Source organism: Hyperolius riggenbachi, chromosome 9, assembly GCF_040937935.1.
Source record: "Hyperolius riggenbachi isolate aHypRig1 chromosome 9, aHypRig1.pri, whole genome shotgun sequence".
NCBI classification, from domain to species: Eukaryota; Metazoa; Chordata; class Amphibia; order Anura; family Hyperoliidae; genus Hyperolius; species Hyperolius riggenbachi.
This window is the reverse complement of record NC_090654.1, coordinates 270517354-270539519: the sequence shown is the minus strand read 5'-3', so window position 1 is coordinate 270539519 and position 22166 is coordinate 270517354. Positions and strand designations below refer to the sequence as shown.

At 45.6% G+C, this 22166-nt stretch overlaps 1 protein-coding gene across 4 annotated transcripts in view; it reads right to left on the bottom strand.

The window, feature by feature from the left end:
* The window catches only part of SPATA7 (spermatogenesis associated 7), a 51775-nt gene that overhangs the window by 1970 nt on the left and 27639 nt on the right, over positions 1–22166 (bottom strand). For all 4 annotated transcript variants that reach the window (XM_068254547.1, XM_068254548.1, XM_068254549.1 and 1 more), the window contains exons 6-11: positions 15587–16002; positions 14334–14388; positions 9084–9151; positions 6232–6276; positions 3625–3702; positions 2962–3019 (exon numbers count right to left, since the gene is read on the bottom strand). In XM_068254547.1, the coding sequence (XP_068110648.1) occupies positions 2962–3019; positions 3625–3702; positions 6232–6276; positions 9084–9151; positions 14334–14388; positions 15587–16002 (720 nt within the window). The remainder of the gene's footprint in view (positions 1–2961; positions 3020–3624; positions 3703–6231; positions 6277–9083; positions 9152–14333; positions 14389–15586; positions 16003–22166) is intronic.

Here is a 22166-nt window from a genome sequence, read left to right as displayed (position 1 = left end):
TTACATCCACCTCTGGATTAAACCACAGGTAACGGATCAGATTCAGCAACCCCATTGCTGAGATACTGTGCTACTTACTTTGTACAGCGTCACGGTATACGTTGGCGCTTTATAAATCAATAATAATACTACTCTGCAGTCCGGGGTCACAGAGGAGTAATAATGACCACAGAGAAGCAATCAATGGATATCTTATCGAGAGCAATGTAGTTTGATGGTCAACCTAATACTTCCATTCAGTTTATTTTTAAAGGATACCAGAACTGAACACAGAGAAATGGGGGGAGCAGGCATGTATGGGAAGCTGTCTTGATGGCCCCTGCTCCCCTGCGTTCTCCTCCGTCCCCCTCATTTGCTACCTAAATTCCCTTCCGGTAACCTCTTCCGAGTCAGCCAGACATTGTTGTGCAGCCGGGAACATACTGTGCATGATGTCATGACCACGTTATGCACATGTGCAGTGCGCTCCCTGCTATGCAATGTAGGACGCGCCACCACCTGCACACTAATGCCCGGCTGACTCAGAAGAGGCTCCCGGGGGGCATTTAGGTAGCAAAGGAGGGGTACGGGGGAGAACGGTAAAAGCTGTGGCATTCAGGACAGCTTCCCATATTCTCTGTGTTCAACTCTGGTATTCTTTTAAGCGCACTTGAAGTAAGAGGGTTATGGAGGCTTCCATATTTATTTCCTTTTGAAACAATGCAGATTGCCTGGCTGTCCTGCTGACCCTCTACCTCTAATACTTTTAGCCATAGACCGAACAAGCATGCAGATCGAGTGCTCTGACTAAAATCTAACTGGATTAGCTGCATGCTTATTTCAGGTGCGATTTAGACACTACAGCAGCCAGAGAGATTAGCAGGACAACCAGGCAACTGGTATTTGGAAGAACAAAGAGAAATCGAGAGCCCAATATGGTGTAGTATTGTTAAGTTGGTTGTGGTTTAAAGCAAAATATTAAGAAATACTCACAAACATGGGTTACCCATAGGCAACCACTTCAAATGCAGGTGGGGAGTATTAGAACCTGACCCCACTCAGGTTATTAAGATGTCGCTCTCTGTAGATAGGAAACGGGGTAGCACCCCTCCACCGAGGGTGGAATCAAGATTTCAGCAAGGCTTGGTGTACAGAGGCGCCAGAGTAGAATAAAAACGTTTAAAAACCGTCTAAAAGAGGGGGATGTTCAGGTGGACTTACCTCCCTCAAAAATATAGAACTCAATTGAGTCACAATATATCAATACAAAAAACGTTTTATTTAACTCCACTTAGTGCAACGCGTTTCGCAGGTGTGGTCCTGCTTCATCAGGCAAACAGGAGTATAACTCAATGGGTCTAGATGCAGAAGCGCTCACTCCTGCATCTAGACTCATTGAGTTATACTCCTGTTTGCCTGATGAAGCAGGACCACACCTGCGAAACGCGTTGCACTAAGTGGAGTTAAATAAAACGTTTTTTGTATTGATATATTGTGACTCAATTGAGTTCTATATTTTTGAGGGAGGTAAGTCCACCTGAACATCCCCCTCTTTTAGACGGTTTTTAAATATTTTTATTCTACTTTGGCGCCTCTGTACACCAAGCCTTGCTAAAAAGGCAACTGGTATTATTTAACAGGAAATAAATATGGCAGCCTCCTTATTTCTCTCACTTGAAGTGTCCTTTAATCTACCTGGCCACAATACCCCATTGTTGTCATTCTATTATCTGTCCCTTTCATGGTCTGCCTGGTCCTGCAGCCTTCTGAGACATTCTACTACAGTGAGGATCAAATCAAAGAACTAGGAATAAAAAGGGGTGGGGTCTTGTGCAGCCTTTCAAGGCATCTGCATTATAAACATGACAATCCACATGACAAAGGCCAACTTTATAACACTGCAGCTATGCAAAGTCCCAGTTCAGCCTCCATGTAAAACAGATGATACTAAATTTGCATTCATTAGCAATGCATGCTTGTATGTTTCCCAATAAATATATTAAAAATATCTGGCTGGTGCCTGTAGCTCTTTGCTGGCACAAGGCTGGGAGTTGCTTGACCAGCTCAGAGCACAAAACCTGACACCTCCCACTTCACTCTTTGTGGCCAGCATTGCAGTAAGAGGTTTCATCATTTGTAAACACAGTGAATCTCTGCTCCGCCCTTCCCACGTGTTTATAAAAGCTGCAAACTACTTTCTAATTACCTTATTTGGATGGCAGAAAAATTTGGACAGCCTTTTGTTCAGTAAAACTGCAATACTGTCTCAACTGAAAAGGAATTAAAGGAACTGCCAGATAGGTACTCTCAATCACTCATCCAGAGATTAAAAAGCAACTGTAACGAAAGGGATATGGAGGCTGCCATATTTACTTACTTTTAAGCAATACCAGTTGCTTGGTTGTCCTGCTGATCCTCTGCCTTTAATACTTTTAGCCATAGCCCCTGAACAAGCATGTAGCAAGCAGATCAGGTGTCTCTGACATTATTGTCATATCTGACAAGATTAGCTGCATGCTTGTTTCTAGTGTGATTCAGACACTACAGCAGCCAAACAGATGCCAGGCATCTGGTGTTAAATAGGATATAATTATGGCAGTTTCCATATTCTGCTTACTACAGTTGTCCTATAATTCTTTACATTCAACTGCCTCAGGTAAATTAAATACCCACAAAGATAGTAACCTTTTGGTCCTCAATGGTTAGTGGAAAAATCACTGTTTAGCGCTACTGAGGGAGGTTCCTTAGAGATGGTTAGAAGGTCAGTGTAGCAATATCGGATGTGGTACCCACCAGTGGGATTATTCACTGGAGATCAGGAGATTTAACTCCCTTGTAGGAGATTTGTAATACGTGGATTTTAAAGTAGGGGGCTAAATGTGAATCGTTAAATCTCTGGATCTCATGTGGTTATAGTTGATTGTGTAGTGATGGGAGGGGTCAGTTGGGGTGTCATGAATACGACTTTGGGCATAATCTTACCTCATCTAATCGATGTCTGTTTGTCTCGAGATGACGCTGAAATACCCGATCCAGAACTCTACAAACAAATGCATGTTTAATAACCTAAATATGTGGAAAAGTCCAAATTACTCTCATTCAAACCTCCCCTCGTCTCTCTCTTCTTCCCACTGCCCTCTTCTTCCCCCATTCCCATCACATACCCCTTTCCTTCTCCCCTCCTTTTCCATCATTTCCTCCTCCCCTTTCCTTCTCCCTCCATTTCCATCACTTGCTCCTCCCCTTTCCTTTTCACTCCATTTCCATCACTTACTCCTCCCCTATCCCTTTCCATCACTTACTCCTCCATTTTACTTCTCCCCTCCCTTTTCACCACTTACTCCTCCCCTTTCCTTCCCTTCCTATCACTCACCCTTTCTCCCGTTTCATCACATACCCCCACCCCCTTTCCTTCCCCCCTCCCTTTCTATCACTTTTTCCCTTTCCTTCGCCTCTCTCTTTCATCACTTACTCCTCCCCTTTCCTTCCCCCAATCCCTTTTCATCATTTACTCTTCCTCCGTACTTTTTCCCTCCCTTCCTATCACTTACCCCTTTCTCCCTTCCCTTCCCATAACTTGCCCCTCCCCTTTCCATAACTAGCCCCTCCTCCTTCCGTCATCCCACCCCTTCCCCCTAGACTCACCTGTCTGAGAATAAGCCCAGGGTGAGGATTTCACTGGTCACATCGCCTACAAACTTCAAGTATGCCAGCTCTTCCTCCCTGCAATGGATCAGAATAAAGAGTCATCTGCTGATTTTTATGACAGCCTGGGTGACATTCCTGCACCAGGTCGGGGGAAACATTACGCAGCGCTCCAAGAAGCGTTAGATTCTCTTTAAACACATTTTGCCGTCGTCAGCAGGGACGGTCAGTGAGATGCCAATAATTCTTCTGAATTGATTCGAATTTTATGAAAATGTAGGTAGCCTGGAAATGCTGCATTTGATTAGTGCAAATCCAGGCTGCATAAATTTGCATATAATTAGCATATATGTTGCCTCAACTCAGAATTATTAATATCTCATTGACCATCCCTAGCCTGGAGATACAGCAGGAAACAATTTCCCTATGAAGCTGGCACGGCTAGGACACAGGGTTAGAGGAGATCTCCCGAAATGGTGGGGGATATTCACGGAAACAGGTGGTCCACTGGGCGACTCACCCCCTAATTCCTGCACTACACAATGGGCTCGACTCACTAAAGAGTGCTAACGCTTATCAGTGATACTCGATTTCGCACACGATAACTAACGACTTTGCGCGCAAAGGCGGGATATCGCGTGATTAAACTTGCGTGCGCAAACTACTGCACGCGCTAAATGCAATCACCATTGCTGATTTCAGTACCAAACTCTATCTACTTAATGCGCGAAGCACCGTAGTTATCACATGAAAAGCGATCTTATCGCGTGAAGCGCAACGCCGTACGCGCGATAAAACTTAAAGTGAACCTAAAGTCAATGATAAATAATGATATTAACTCACCTGGGGCTTCCCTCAGCCCCCTGCATCCGATCGGTGCCCTCGCAGCTCCGCTCCGATGCTCCTGCACCCGCCGGCGAACACTTCTGGTTTGGCCGTCACCGGCCGACAGGCATGGGAACGCGAGTGATTCTTCGTGTTCCCAGCCTGTATATCGCCCCCTATGCTGCTATTGCGGCCTACAGTATATTGAGCGGCTATATGGGGCTCGATTCAGTAAAGCATGATAACACAGTTATCACGTGTTAAAGCTGTGCTTGTGCAAACCATTGTGCGCGCATGTTGCGCGTGAAAAGTTTAGCAAGTGCTAAACTTTTCACGCGCAACATGCGCGCACAATGGTTTGCACAAGTATAGCTTTAACACGTGATAACTGTGTTATCACGCTTTACTGAAACGAGCCCCATATAGCCGCTCAATATACTGTAGTACGTCACTGGAGGTTGGCAGGAAGATGGTAGTTCAAATAAATGTATTATTTTTAGTAATATAGCGCTGACATCTTCTGCAGCGCTGTACAAAGTACATTGTCTTGTGCCTAACTGGCCCTCCCTACCATAGTCATATGTCTATGTATGTATCGTGTAGTGTGTGTTTCATAGTCTAGAGCCAATTTAGGCATAAGCATTGCCTCATGATAAGCCAAGTAGGCCAGATTTGTTAGGCTTAAACTTGGTGTTTGAGCACACATACATTTTCTTGTTCCAAGCATTTCCTTAGTTGTATCCTTTGGAGGCAGGTGGTGGATGGCTTGCTCCGGTGGTGTGAGCCCTGGAGTGAGTTGTCTGCGCTTGTCCTTCAAATGCCCCCCCCCCCGGAGTGTTGTATGTGAGCCAGCCCTGAGCTCCAAAGCTCGAGGTCACCCATGCTTCACTCCTTTCCCATGTGGAGCCCCCAAGTTAATGCGCATGTAGCAGAAAGCAATGGACGTTAAGGTAAGTGGCTGTTTTTAATATTGGGAGGTGGGTGCTGTTGGCTCTTCCCGGCGCTGACCACGCTTGGGGGGGGGGGTTACCTGCGCCACCCAGCCTCCCCCTCCGGGGTGCCGCTGTGGTTCTCAGGCAGTGAGAGAGCCTCCCCGTGGCGCTCCTAGCATGCACTAATTCCCGCAGGGCGACCGCTTTGCGGCATTGGTTTTTGACCCTGCATAGTTTGGCATGTGAAAGCAAATGCATATTTGCATGAGTTATGCCTCATGATAAGCCAATTAGGCCAGATTTGTTAGGGTTAAACTCGGTGTTTGAGCACGCATACATAAAATGTTCCAAGCAATTTAGGGGGAAGCCAACTAACCTATCTGTATGTTATTAGGGTGTCAGAGGAAACTGGAGTGCCTGGAGGAAACCCACACAGACACTCGGGCAGATAGTGGCCTGGCTGGGACTAGACCGGGGACCCAGCGCCGCAAGACGAGAGTGCTAACCACTAGGCCATCATGCTGGCGTATACTCACAAGTCTTGCTGAACCAAGCAACTACTGATAAGAGACACCCCCCCCCAACAGGATTGGCTGCAACTGGGATAGAAGAATACTGGAGGTGCCCACAGTATATAAAACAATTCAAATCCATTAAAAAGGCAAGTGTTGGCCTGTCTTCGTGAAGTTTCACTCATTGATAATTTCAATTGTAATTATTCGAGCCCCTAAGACCACGCATTCTGCAGCTCTGAGACGCTTTATCACATCAAAACAGTGCTGATATAGCAGAGGAATGGAGCGCCCTTGTCTATCAGTCATACAATACTGGTAGCAGAACAATAACTTACTCAGACTGGATCCTCTGCATCGTGGGGGAAGGAGATATCCGCTCGCTGGAAGAAAAACACGAAACACATTAACAAGGCTGGAATATAACCAGAGGAATGGAGCTGTGTCAGGTCACATGATGCTGGGGGGGTATATCAGGTCACATGATGCCGGGGGATGTCAGGTCACATGATGCCAGGGGGGTATATCAGGTCACATGATGCCGGGGGATGTCAGGTCACATGATGCTGGAGGGTATGACAGGTCACATGATGCCAGGGGATGTCAGGTCACATGATGCTGAGGATGGGGGACTACATTGTGTTCGCTACGCAATGCCGCATTGTTATCCACAAGCCATTTTTTCTCGCAAGCCTCTCCGCAACAAATGGCCCCTCTTGCCACTAATCAGGCACCTCCAATTGCCCAATTTTACCTTCATAGCTGCATATCAGCCACGATTTGTGGCAAAAAATGTAAAATTGGAGGCCCTGAGGCAACCGCCCCCACGAGCCCGATTTTTCATGTAATACCATTAAATGTGGCTTTTATCATAGTCACCTATGGCGGTGCAGTTTTTACCGTAAGGGCTACTGCGCCCTTTTTTCCTGCTTTGGGAAGATCCCCTTTAACAGAGAAAAACGGGGCACGGTTATCAATCACCAAGTCTGTGGACTTTGCTCTTCACATGTTAAAGACTTGTTCACCGTAAAACAGTGAGTGGTCATAATTTCTCAAAAGGAGACATTGCCTTAAAGTGGACCCAAATTAAAAATACAAGATTTCAGAAATAAAAATAAAATCTTTTTTCTAAATTATAATAATAGCAGCCTTTTTTCAGCTGCATGATGACAAATATAAAATATTTTACATTTATTGGAGGAACCCCCTCCCTTTCTTTCATATTGCCGGGACAGAATCCGGCAGACTGGAGGAGGAGATAAAAAACAAAAAACACAGGCTGCTACTGATGATGTCACAGGGGAGGTGATCTCAGCTTGTGTGAGATTTCACATAGACGACGCCCCTGTGAGGGAGGGTAGCTGATAAACACACCCATGCTCTTAAACCTCCTACTAAGCTCAGAAGTAATTGCTGCCACCCGTATAACCCTAGTTATGAAAAGAGAAGGGTGAAAAGCATGCACTGAAATGCTCATAGGCCTGAAGGAGTGTTTATTTATCTTTGTATGTGTCAGAGTGGTGCAACTAAATATTTTGAATTAAAAAAAATATGTTTGGTTTGGGTCCGCTTTAATATTCACTCATCCACTTCCTGTCCGCAAAATCACAGCAGACAGGAAGTGGATGAGACAGAGACAAGAACCTGCTGATATTCTGTACTATATTGCTACTACTCTTTAGAGAAAACCTGACGTTAATAAAACAGGGAGGCCGACATTGCTAAACTCTCCCCAAAAAATCCTTTACCCCGCCCGGCATGCTCCTCTCCTGGCCGTAAAGATTTCTGCAGCACTGACTGGAAGTCTCACTGCCTTTGACTTGGCTGACGTGGACGGTTGTTCTGTGTCAGTATCTCTGAATAATTGATGCAAGAAGATCACCATGACAACCTGGAAGCTAGATTTAAAGGACAACTGAAGTGAGAAGAATATGGAGGCTGCCATATTTATTTCCTTTTAAACAATACCGGTTGCTTGGCAGCCCTGCTGCTCTCTTTGGTTGCAGTAGTGTCTGTATCACACCAGAAACAAGCATGCAGCTAATCTTGTCAGATCTGACAATAATGTCAGATACACTTACTCTGCTGCATGCTTGTTCAGGCTCTATGGCTAAAAGTATTAGGCCCGGTTCACATCTGCGTCTTTGAGCCAAAAGGATCCGGTGAGCGGATCCGGTCTCCGCTTCACCGGATCCGGATGGCTCTGTCCGCGGCCCGGTTCACATAGTGAAAACGGATCTGATCGATGATTGATCGGATCCGTTTTCACTCAGCAAATACATACCTAATTTTCCATAGCAGCCGGCGGTAGAGGCTTCCTCTTCTTCCGCTGTGACTACACAGCGCGTCATGTGACTAGTCACATGACGCGGAAGAAGACGGAAGCCTTTACCGCCAGCTGCTATGGAAGATTAGGTATGTATAAACCCTCTCACCCACCCACCCGGCTGCTGCACCCTCCCGTCACTCAGGTTTGCGTCGGCCCATGCCCCCATCCCCCGTGGAACGGTCCGTTTCTTCACTAGTGTGACGAAAAGTTCAGTTTTCCATTGCCCCAATGCTGCAGTATTTTTTGTTCGGTTCTGCTCCGCTAAGCAGAAGGGTCTGGAAAATTAGGGCCTGCAGCAATTTTTAGGTCCAGGGGCCGAACGTACGGAACGTATCCGTACCAACGGATGCATGTGAATGGATCCAGAGGTTAACATTGGATCCTTTCACATCTATTCCGTTTGTACAGTATACGTTCCGGTTCCAATCCCGTTTCATTCTGCACTGCACAGCTTGTTTCTTATCAGACCTGATAAAATCCCCGACTGAGCATTCAGTCTGGCTTTGCTATAATGACTCAGCTATAATGATTCCTGAGCAGAGCCAGCAGGGGGCAGGCTTGGACTTGAAAAGACACCAAAGAACACAGGCTCAGCTATAAAAATTCCTGAACAAAGCCAGACGAAATGCTCAGTCTGGGATTTTATCAGGGCTGATTAGAAGCAAGCTGTGCAGTGCAGAATGAAACAGAAAGCAAGGTAGGTGTTTTCTCTAATGTCCCCACTGATATATATGGTAAAATACATGAGGGTGCTTCGTCTCTGGTTCCCTTTAAAGGTGGTCAGCAGTGGAGTGGCCTCTCTATTTCTCTGATGACAGATTTACTTGTAAACTCCAAGATGGATCAGAACAGAGCCTGTACCTGGCAGGGGAGAGCCGGTCCACATCGTCCTCCTCTTCGCTCAGCAGAAAGTGATCCGCCTCGTCCACCTAAAATGTACAACATCACCTGAGTACATCTCTATCAGCTGTCATCAGCAGGTCAAATCCGCCATTCATTCAGCAAGGCATTGACTACAGACTCTATCAAGGTGGCCACTAACTATACAATTTGCAGAATGATCGTTTACGAACAATTCTTGGTATGAACAATCGGAAATAATAGTTTGGGACCACTAATGGACAAAAATCTCCTAACCAATCCGACTAATGAACTCGATCCAATTTTTGGATCAATTTCATTAATCTGATCAGACTTGTTAGGAGATTTTTGTCCATTAGTGGTCCCAAACTATCATTTCCGATCGTTCTTACGAAGAATCATTTGTAAACGATCGTTCAGCAAATTGTATAGTTAGTGGCCACCTTAAAGAGGAGCTATCAGCCATACGATATCAGAAAAAAAAAACCACATATACTGTATAAGTAGATAAATACTTGCTCTACTTACATAACACATGTATTGCACTGTCCACGGTTTTAGTGTTTTTTCTACAGTAAAAAAAATAGAAAATCCTTCTTAGCATTTCCCATTTTAAGTGTGGCTATTTTGAAGCCAATCCTGGTGTCATTTCCTCCCTTACTCTCCTCTGCCTGATTGTGTACGCATTGCCAGCCCTTCACTATAGAAAGTGCATTGTCTCAGCATGAGAAATACTGGCCAATCAGAGAGGAACAGATGTGTGGGAGGGGAAATCAGGAGGGAAAGAGGCTTCAGCCAATCAGGCTGCATTAGTTAAGTCTGAGGAGGAAGTATAGAAGCAAAAAAGGACAACCTAGCATGCCCTGCAACTTCTCCTTTTTGTGTACCAAATAAGAGTCAGGTAAACTGGGGAATGTAGTGATTTTAACTTTTGGATTACCTGGTTAGCATTCTTATTACTTGTTCACCAGATAAAAATAGACTTGATTTTTTATTTTATGCCTGACAGTTACAATTTAAAGTACTCCTATAGTAATTTTTTTTACCTGAAAAAAACCCCCAAAAAACTGCATAACTTACCTACTCCGGGTTCCCTTCCGGCCTGTCAGCGCTCCCGTTTTCCAGCCGTGTCCTCTCATATCTCCTGGCATCTAAACCATTATGGGGCTGACCCGGAAGTAACCCAAAAGTACTTCCAGGTCAGCGCCATAGTGGTGTAGATACGGACAGATACGAGAAAACATGGAGGCAAAATGGGGGAGCTGAGAGGGCCAAAAAATACATCAAAGGGAACCCAGAGTAGGTGAGTAATGCTGTGTGGTTCTTTTTTTTTTGAACAGGTCAAATAATTATGGAGTTCGGATTGGGGGCGTTCCTAGGGAGGATAGCTGCCATTTCCTTCCCGCCCATATTCAATGTTCTAGTGACCAGTTGAATATTTCGGCTGACTAGAGAGGGGGCCCCTGGAATGAGAGGCTGGTGCTGTGACATATTTACAAAGGACTAGATCAATCAAACCGCCCTCTCAGTTCAGGGGTACTTTAACAGGCATAAAAGTAGGATCAGGACTATAGGTGTATGGATTTAAAGGGAACCAGAGACGAAGCACCCTGATGTATTTTACCATATATATCAGTGGGAACATTAGAGACAACACCTACCCTGCTCTCTGTTGCATTCTGCACTGCACAGCTTGCTTCTAATCAGCCCTGATAAAATCCCCGGCTGAGCATTCAGTCTGGTTTTGTTCAGGAATTTTTATAGCTGACCCTGTGTTCTCTGGTGTCTTTTCAAGTTCAAGCCTGCTCCCTGCTGGCTCTGCTCGGGAATCATTATAGCCGAGTCATTATAGCAAAGCCAGACTGAATGCTCAGTCGGGGATTTTATCAGGGCTGATAACAAGCAGGCTGAGCAGTGAAGGATGAAACAGAGAGCAGAGTAGGTGTTTTCTCTAATGTTCCCACTGATCTATATGGTAAAATACATGAGGGTGCTTCGTCTCTGGTTCACTTTAAGTGCACTGGGTTCTCTGTATCTGTGGCTCATTGGAGAAAAGAAACAAGTTTCATCAGGCACTGCAGTTAATTTGTATTTATTTGAAATTCAAGCGTGATGTGAACCACAGTATGTAAATTCCTTGTGTTCAAAAGGTAGGCGCATAAGTCATGAGCAAACAACTTGTGCTAAGTCAATATTTCTACATGAGATAGATGTCCTACCGCAGTGATGGCTAACCTTGGCACTCCAGCTGTGGTGGAACTACAAGTCCCATGAGGCATTGCAAATACTCTGACAGCTCTAAGCATAACTCAAGGAGACAGATGCATGATGGGATTTGTAGTTTTGTCACAGCTGGAGTGCCAAGGTTAGCCATCACTGTCCTACCATATCAGAGGGTGGTGATGGTGGGTGCAGGGCAAAAACGATAGCCTCTGTGTATCTGTGAATGTATAAGGTTCACTAGAAAAGCTAGAGATATCCTTTGATAAATGGATTTATGTAAATGAGTGTTTAATGTCCCCGCATATTGTACCCACAGACGCATTGCAGAAATCAGCACGGTTACACACTAGTGTGCTCAGGCAGTAAGTGTACAGAGCGTATCCTGTGTTTCGAAATTGGCCAAATCAAAATCATCAGGAAATGCATCCGATTGGCCCATTTTACAGCAGCTGCATGGTATGCGATGGCTGTATGTCTTTTAATTACAGAGTGGAGACTATTTAAACTTCGGAGATGTCACTAAATAATAAGGAACTGATTTGCTGCGGGTCCGATTCCATCTCAGGCAGAGGAGCAGCTAACAATGCTGGGGGGCGGAGGCAGAACGCCACAAACGTCACGCAGCTGCCCTTGAGAAGAGCTGACGCAGGTGGACCCAAGACGGATGAGATCTTTATGACCCATTAACCAATAAACTGCGCAGAGCGCGCCTCGGCCCGGAGTCTGTGACCCGCACATCCATCAGGCGGACGCCATGCTTTACTACACGATAAAAACTCTGTCTGTACACTGCGTCTGTAGCACATATTAACAGCAGCAACATCTGACTTCTAGCAAAACTCATTTATCTGGAACCATAGGCAGTTGTGGGCAATTAAAGTAACCCTAAAAATAAAGACAAAAGATGTCCGTACATCAGAGAATGTATGGGCAGATCGACCAAGAGACAGATCTCTCTCTGATCGGAGAGACATAGGCTGCCTGCCCATACACCAGCAGACTGATTCCCTATCGACGTCAGCATGAAATCTCTCGGGAATCAGCTTTGTGATGTTTCAAGTGGGGAGAGGTATAGGTGCTCACAATAGGGGGCACCTATACTTGGCTACCTATACTGGGGGCACCTGTACCTGGCTACCTATACTGGGGGCACCTACACTTGGCAACCTATACTAAAGAGCACCTATACCTGGCTAGCTATACTGGGTGCACCTATATCTGGCTACCTATACTGGATGCACCTATGCCTGGCTAGCTATACTGGTTGCACCTACACTTGGCAACCTATATGGAGAGCACCTATACCTGGCTAGCTATACTGGATGCACCTATACCTGGCTACCTATACTGGGGGCACCTACACTTGGCAACCTATACGGAGAGCACCTATACCTGTCTAGCTATACTGGGGGCACCTATACCTGGCTAGCTATACTGGGGCACCTATGCATGGCTAGCTATACTGGGTGCACCTATACCTGGCTAGCTATACTGGGTGCACCTATACCTGTCTAGCTATACTGGAAGCACCTATCCTTGGCTAGCTATACTGGGTGCAACTATATCTGTCTATCTATACTGGGGGCACCTATACCTGTCTAGCTATACTGGGGGCACCTATACCTGTCTAGCTATACTGGGGGCACCTATACCTGGCTAGCTATACTGGGTGCACCTATACCTGTCTAGCTATACTGGGGGGCACCTATACCTGTCTAGCTATACTGGGGGCACCTATACCTGTCTAGCTATACTGGGGGTACCTATACCTGTCTAGCTATACTGGGGGCACCTATACCTGTCTAGCTATACTGGGGGTACCTATACCTGTCTAGCTGTACTGGGGGCACCTATACCTAGTTACCTATACTGGGGGCACATCTGGCCACCAATTCTAGCAAAGGGGCGGGGATGGCTTCATATGGCTACATAGTATTGGGGGCCAACTCATACTGCATCACAAATAGAGTTCATGAACTTATGGGGGGGGGGGGGGGCGCAATTTTGACACCCTTGCCCTGTGAACAATTTACCCTAGAAACTGCCCTGATTTGGCCTCAGGTCAAATAATTTCACCGGACAGCCTTGGAACATAGACACCGGGAGAGGGCCAGGAAGGCTCTATGGGATCCAGAGCCTTCCCTCTCCATAGGTGACTATCTTCAGTTTTTATTTAGCACTTCAGGGTTGGCTTAGCAGTGACATCATGGTAACACAGGACATCCCAGCAGTATGAGGCAAGGCAGGTAATTTGGGTGCAGCATGGTGCCTATTTTTATGGGTGCCAGTAATAGGCTGCAATGTTAACTGTGCAATTTGGGTGCCAGTAATAGCCGAAGCCCAAATTACATTAAAGAAGAGACAGGTGGTGTTAGGTGTAGGGTTTGCAGTAAGGGCCATATTTATGAATAGCTACGGGTAGGAAGAGTATAGGAGCAGATAAAAGACTTAAAGCGCACCTGAACTCTTGCACAGGACAGAAGGAAAACATAAGAGAAATGCACCCTGTGTGTATTCAGAGAGTTTAGCCTGTCTAATTTCCCCTCATCTGTGACTAATCACAAGATGTAACTTGATCTCTGAGCTAAGTCAGCTCAGGAATCTCCTCTGCCACAGCAGACAGCCAATTAGTAAACACTAGATGTTAACCCTATGTCTGCTCCCATGAAAGCAGGAAGTAGACAAACTGCAGATTCACTGCAGGATTTGTATCAGCTGTAACAAAGAAATGTTTTCCTTTAAAGGTTATTATGCTGTTGCGTATCTTTTAGAGCAGAGAGGAAGTTCTGAGTTCAGGTCCGCTTTAAGGTCTCCACTAGTTATCCAATTTCCTGGACAATCGATCGACCGATCCAATAAATGCGATTGGTCAGAAACGATTGTTGGGGACTACTAAGAGGAAGAGGAAAATGTACCCAATCTGATCTGACCAATGGAATTGATCCCCAAAATTTCCTACTACAGACTTCACCCGGCACCAAAATTATGAACGCATACGCGCACTTGTGATTCGCCATGACACGTTACCTGCTCGCCGTTCATCGGGGGGCTCCCGTCTTCTGCTCTGTGTTTGCCTCTCAAACTGAAGAGGAAAATCATTAGTCAGTACAACACGATACATGCTAAAGAACATAACAATGATTTAGGAATACATTCTGCACAAATGACGGACATCACAGGCAACACACAACCCCGGCTTTATCACCCCCATCTGTGTCCGTCACCAATCACCATCTCACTGCCTGGCTTTTATTATTTTACCCGTAATTTTGCCTGAAGCGAGAGGGATACGGAGGCTGCCAAATTTATTTCCTGCTAAACAATAGTTTAGCAGTTGCCTGGCAGCCCCGCTGTTTTGTTTGGCCGTATCAGGCAAATCGGGCACATGTGACTTCTGGACAAATCAGGGACTGCCACAGACTTTAAGCGAAAATATAGCCTAGCTGGTGCCAAAAAGGTAAATTAGGGCGCCAGATGATGCCGTTAATTATCATTTTTGTGTGTTTTTTTTCTGTGGTTTTGAGCCAGTGACAAAAATTGGATGCCAGGCACTAACTGGTGGTTAACTTAAAAAAAAAAAAAGTAAGAGTGTGTGTGTGTGTTAGGGTGGGTTTTAGGATTAGGCACCACCAGGGTGGGATTTAGGATTAGGCACCACCAGGGTGGGATTTAGGATTAGGCACCAACAGGGTGGGTTTTAGGATTAGGCACCACCAGGGCTGTGGAGTCGGTACAAAAATCTTCCGACTCCAACTCCTCAGTTTATGAAACCACGACTCCGACTCCAACTCCGACTCCGGGTAACCAAAATGGCCTCGACTCCTTAGTCTAATATTTAACAGGGCTGTGGATTTTGTACAAAAATCACCGACTCCGACTCCTCAGTTCATGAAATCACGACTCCAACTCCCGACTCCGGGTGCCCAAAATTGCCCCGACTACGACTCCTCAACTCCAACTCCAAAGCCCTGGGCACCACCAGGGTGGGTCTTAGTGTTAGGCACCACCATGGTGTTAGGGTTAGGCATCTGTAGTGGAGGGTTCTGTGAGAGAGTAGGGTTGGGTTTAGCTATAGAAAAATATCGGTACCAATAACCGATATTTTACTAACGAAAATAAACGTTTTAAATTGTATCAGTAAATTGACCGATATTTTACAATCCGCACTGTTCCTGCTCCCGATTTTCCATGGCGCCCGAAATTCACATACGCCTCTTTGGCTGCAGTAGTATCTGAACCACACACCTGAATCAAGTACCTGGAAAATCCAGTCACCTCACCTGCTGATTTCCGTCTGGACCTCGGCCTCCCTGGCGGCCCCCCTCTTCTTCCTCCTGGGCGGGGTGTAGTGGCGGCTCTTGGCCAGCACGGACTGGGCCTGTGTCTTCAGGATGAAGGGGTGCTGCCTGTCGGTGAAGCAATGGGCGTGTTTCTCTATCAGGTCTCCGCTGTACGCCTTCTTGCGGTTGTCCTGGAAGGTGCGGGCAGCGGTGCCACAAATAGAGGAGCTGGAGAGACAGCCCCCCAGCCTGGAGGGTGAAGTGGAGAGGTCGGGGTGCCTTCTGCTATGGTCAGCCATTGGCTCCGGAGACTGGAAATGTCTATGTGGTGAGATGAAGGAGGTCGGAGAAGCCAGAGGACCAGGATCAGAATACGGTGAATGCCGGAGGATATGACTGTAGCCTTCATACATCACCTGGAATAAAATGTATCATCGTCATTCATGGTGGGTTACATTCATATAGGGCTTTTATACATCAACAAAACTAAAGTAAGTCTGGAGTGAAAAGGGTATTACTCTTTTCTAAAATGTAACCTTTTGTGGTAATCTTCTGGTTTCAATCAGAGCCACTGGCGAGGGTTAAAGAAGAAAGTGCAAAAGCTTGTTTTCTGCTCAGAAGGGATGAGATGCTAATAATTTTACCCTTATGCACCAAATGCTGCATTTAATTGGCCCATTTCCAAGCAGCAAGTATTTGCATACAATTTAGTTTTAGTGCTAAAGGCAAAGGATCAGCAGGGCAGTGTGCATTGTTTAAAAGGAAGCAAATATGGCAGCCTTCAGATCTCTCTCAGGGTTAGTTGCCCTTTAGGTTACCGCCCCAGAATAAGCATGCAGCAGATCAGAGGCTTTGATTGCTGCACAACTTTCCAGGAAATCCATAACAAAGACCTTCCTGTGCCTCTACTTGCCAAGTGACAGGTTCTTTTTATCTGCTACAGATCAGAGCTCAGGTCACATTCTCCAATAATCTGAGAGAGGTAAAAGTAACCTTGTTTAAGGCATAAAATGGCAGCAATTTCTTAGGATGCAGGGCGTGGAGTACGCCGCGTGCCGCGCTCAGCGCCTCCCGTCACCCGAACAGTCCACTATTTTCTGCACAAAATCATTTCAATTCTCACGAACAAGAGGAATCCATCAGCGCAAATTACAGACATAACCAGTGCAGAGAATGAAGGGGAAAACGTTTCAATCTCATCAAACGACGGCGGCGAAAATCAAATTCTGAAGACGAAAGACCATTTACCGTCTACAGATATCTATTATAGTATGTATATCGTGTGTTCACCACCTAAGGGTATACAGTATATATTGTGCATATATATTATAGGTCTTGTATAAAGCAATCACCTCCTACTAGTTAATTATAGCTTATGTATAAAGCATTTGTCACCTTCTGATATAGTTTGCCTATAAAACATTACACACTTACTGATATTTATTATAGCTTATATATATAGTATTGCCTACCAACAGATATACGAACCGCCGCGATGTCTGGGACTCCCTGTATTGTCCCTATGTCTCCTCCGTCCCCCCATTTTCTCCTCTGCTCGCCCTGAATAAATGCAAGCAGTGTCAGCACCGGCTCACCTAATCTATCAGAGCCCACGGCGATCAGAGGCCTCTCCTCTCTCTCACGGCTCCCCTAGTGCCGGCTCCCCTAGTGCCGGCATCTGCTGATGATGCAATAAGCAGAAGCCGGCACTAGGGTAGCAGTGAGAGAGAGGAGAGGCCTCTGATCGCTGTAGGCTCCGATGGATTAGTTGAGAGAGGCGGGATAGAGAGGAGACATGAGGGACAGAAAAGGGACACATTGGGTAAGAGAGGGACACACGAGGGAGCAGAGGAGACATGGGGGGGGGGCAGAAGGGGACACATGGGGATGGGGCACAAGGTACAAGGGCGCACAACATTTACAAGACGCTCCTGGACCATGGACAAACCAGGTTTATATAATTCTTTTTCCCTGGTTTATGCCCGCAAAAAAGAGAGAGAGAGGAGAGAGAGGAGAGAGAGGAGAGAGAGGAGAGAGAGGAGAGAGAGGAGAGAGAGGAGAGAGAGGAGAGAGAGGAGAGAGAGGAGAGAGAGGAGAGAGAGGAGAGAGAGGAGAGAGAGGAGAGAGAGATAGAGATAGAGATAGAGATAGAGATAGAGATAGAGATAGAGAGAGAGAGAGATAATATCCATGGCCATGGACTGTATACCCCCTATACTCCCCTCCCCTATGGACTATATATCCCATCCCCCCCATACCATCCATTACATCCTCCACCTTCCTATGGACTGTATACCTTTATCCTTCCCTTATTCCCACAATCCCCCACCCCCCCATGTTAATGTTTTGTTTTGCTTTGGCAATGCTAAATGTATTTGGTCCTGCCAATAAAGCTTTTTTGGATTTGGATTTGGAAAGAGAAAGAAAGAGAAAGAGAGAAAGAGAGAGAGAGAGAGAGAGAGAGAGAGAGAGAGAGAGAGAGAGAGAGAGAGAGAGAGAGAGAGAGAGAGAAAGAGAGAGAGAGAGAGAAACAGCGCGCGAGAGAGGAATATATATATATATATATATATATATATATATATATATATATATATATATATATATATATTCCCCTCTCTCTTTCTCTCTCCTCATACATATCTCTCTCTCGCTCTATCTATCTATCTATCTATCTATATATAAGGAGAGAGAGAGAGAGAGAGAGAGAGAGAGAGAGAGAGAGAGAGAGAGAGAGAGAGAGAGAGAGAGAGAGAGAGAGAGAGAGAGAGAGAGAGAGAGAGAGACAGAGAGAGAGACAGAGACAGAGACATATTTGTTGTAGCTTATATGTAAAGAATTTATTAGCTACAGAAAAAAAGTCATAGTATGTCTATAAAGCGTTCATCATCTATAGATACATAAAATGGTATGTACAGTATATAGAGTATTGCCTACCTACTGATATATATTACAGAATGTATATAAAATTACTAGCTGATGACCCGGCGTTGCCCGGGTATGTATTTGGCTGGTGTTGGCTCCACCCACTTTTCTGACCCTAACACACAATTACTCAATGACCTAGTTTGTGAGCTTTGCGGTCTTTGGCATTAATAATTTGCATTGAAATGAAACAAATCTAATTGGCTGTTTGTGGCTCCACCCCCCTTTTTTAAAATTTGAACCCCATTCACCCAATCACCAGGTTTGAGGCTTGTGCTATTAACAGTGCAAGAATGGCAGCAATTTATTTATTTATTTATTGTATTTATAAAGCGCCAACATATTACGCAGCGCTGAACATTAATTTAGGTAGCAATTAAATATTCCCCTTGAAAATCAATAGGTGAATTTTGATTGGCTTTTGTAGGCTCCACCTACTTTTCTGAATATTAATCCCAGACCAACTGTGCAAAGTTTGAGAACCCTACCACTATTGTGCACTGTTAATGGCACAAGCCTCAACCCTGGTGCAGTTCGTCCTTGGGTGACTGGGGTTCAAATTCAGAAAAGGAGGTGGAGCCACAGCCAATTAGATTTGTTTCATTTCAATGCAAATTATTGATGCCAAAGACAGCAAAGCTCACAAACTAAGTCATTGAGTGTTAGGGTTAGAAAAAGTGGACGGAGCCAATGCCAGCCAAATACATACTCTGGCAATGCCGGGCTATCAGCTAGTACATAATAGTAATAATATGGTGGGACATTAGACTATGACTATGGTACGATTAGATTGTGAGCTCCTCTGAGGACAGTCAGTGACATGACTATGTGCTCTGTACAGTGCTGCAGAAGATATCAGTGATATATAAATATGGTAGGACATCAATGTCCAGAGTCATGAGAACCCTACAGGGCACTATTTGTAAAAGTCTGTGAATAAATAAAACACATCTATATTTTATGGTGATAATATCGCGGCGTTGTTCCATGACTGACGGCTGCATTAGTTGCACAATCCCCGCAGCTCAGGCGTCGATGTAATAATCACAGGAGCCGAAGTGCCTCCATATTGAGCACATTTCTCCCCAGAGCCGTGTGTCCAATCTCAGCTGATTCTCGCTCGCTCCCGCCTCCTTTTATCCTGGCAATCTATCACGGGATACGTTTTCATGGCGCGGCAATAAAAAACTGAAGACGCTCGCAGGGAACGGCGAGTTTCAGCTTCTAGGAAGAGTATTAAACGTCTGAAAGGCTTAATGCAGCCAATAAATGGAATTTAGAGCTTGCTGAACTGGGCTCAGACACAAAGTGCCGCCGCAAAAAAGTTTAATTGTGCGTTACGCGCTGGCGGTGAGCAGAGGCCTCGGCTTAGCGATGGAACGACTGTGAGTTTAACCTCAGAAAACTCCATCTCAAATCATGATGTATGTCATGCTCTGTAACACTGCCAGTCATACTTCCTACCGGGTGGCGTCTTCTCTTCCGAGTTCCCAGATCAGACGGTCTAACTGCAATGGGGATTACTGGGCCTCCTCCACAGCTGTTTTGACTTCCAGTTTCTGTAAGTTACTAGCCCTGTAGCCCGTTAAAGAGACTCTGTAACAAAAATTTCATCCTTTTTTTCTACTATCCTACAAGTTCCTATGCCTATTCTAATGAGCTCTGGCTTACTGCTGCACTTTCTACTATCACCATCTCTGTAATAAATCAATTTCCCCTGTCGGATTTGTCGCCCTGTGTCTGGAAGGCTGCCAACTCTTCAGTGTTGTTGATCTGTTATGCACGCCCCCCTCCATGCACACTCCCGCGTGTGTTATTTAGATTAGGCAGCGTCTCTGGTCTCTTGTCAGTGAGAGAAGAGAGCTGCCTTTTACAAGCTGGATAAATCGTCCTCTGTTAGGCTGTGAAAGGAGCTGGGCTGTCACATACTGAGGAGTTACAGACACCGGCAGAGCTGTCTGCAGGAAGAAACAATCAGCCTGTCCCTCTTCAGTGGATGAGAGCTGCAGGGAGAAGAAGGTAAACACACAAATGATCTCGAGATTCAAAAGGAATGCTGTATACATCCTGCTTGTGACAGGATGTATTTTCTATGTGTGGACATACTGTACATAAACCTACTTCTGGTTTTGGTGGCCATTTTGTTTGTTTATAAACAAACTTTAAAAAACTGTTTTTGACTATTTTTAATGCGGCGGGGAGCGGCGAAATTGTGACAGAGGGGAATAGGAGATGTCCCCTAACACACTGGTATGTTTACTTTTGTGCGATTTTAACAATACAGATTCTCTTTAAAGCGGATCCGAGATGAACAACTAACTATAACAAGTAACTTGTCTATATATATATATATATATATATATTATCTAAAGTTTAGATAGTTTACACAGCAAATCTAGCTGCAAACCGCTTCAAAAGTTTATGATTATTTATTCCTGTGATACAATGAGGGCAGCCATGTTCTGTTTGTCACATTGTCACAGGCTGAGTGCTGGAGATGCTATCAGCTTGCCTGTGTGTAAATTCAGTCCCATCTCCTCCTCCCCCCTCCCCTCTGAAATCAAGGGCTAGTAACCTCCTCCTCCTGCCCAGACTGAGCTCCCATAAGCCCTTGCTACAGCGCCAAGGCATAAAAGGAGCTATGGGCGAGGCTTGTTTAGTTTATAGGGAACGGAGTATTAAAACAAAACAAAAAAAGCATTTGGCTTGAGGAATGCCCTATAAACTATATGAAAGGAACACAATTATGCAATGAGTAAAAGTTTATCTCGGATCCACTTATTTAACGGGCGCCAGAGAACTTTCTCTCAGCGCACGCAACCGCTGCGCGTGCTCCCATCCGCAGTCCCCGCCCCTGGCCGTGCATGAACCTTCCTGACATGGACACATGGACTCTAGGAGGCAGCGGCAATGGCTTTATTATATAGGATTTCTCTCCTGGCTCGGAGTAAGGATCCTACATAGATATTAAGCTTATATAGATGCAAATGATAAAACTGTTTTTAACCACTTAAAGAGACTCTGAAGTCTCAAAAAATGCTTCTTTCTATTTGATAAAAGTGTTTAACCTAATAGCCCTAACTAAACTGTCGCATTCCCGCCGCTCTAATCTAACTAAATCCCCCCAAACTCCCCGGGGGGGGGCAATCCGGGCAGCGCTTCCGTGAGAGGCAGAGCTATGAGCCGCAGCTCTGCCTCTCAGCGCGTCTATCAGCCCGGATCGCCGCCTCTCTCCTGCCCCTCTCAGTCTTCCTTCACTGAGAGGGGCGGGGAGAGGCGGAGGTCCACCATTGACAGACGCGGAGGGAGGCAGGACTGCAGCTCATAGCTCTGCCTCACACGGAAGCGCTTAGGGCAGCAAAATCCACAACGACGGTTTAGATAGGGCTATTAGGTTAAACACATTTATTAAATAAAAATATGTTTTTTTTAGACACTTCAGTGTCTCTTTAAGGACTGCAGCCTTAAAACCCCTTAAAGGGACAATTAAGTAAAAAAAAAAAATGGGTTTTACTCACCTGGGGCTTCCAATAGCCCCCTGCAGCTGTCCGGTGCCCTCGCCGTCTCCTTCCGTTCCTCCTGGCCCCTCCGGCAGCCACTTCCTGTTTCGGTGACAGGAGCTGACAGGCTGGGGACGCGAGTGATTCTTCGCGTTCCT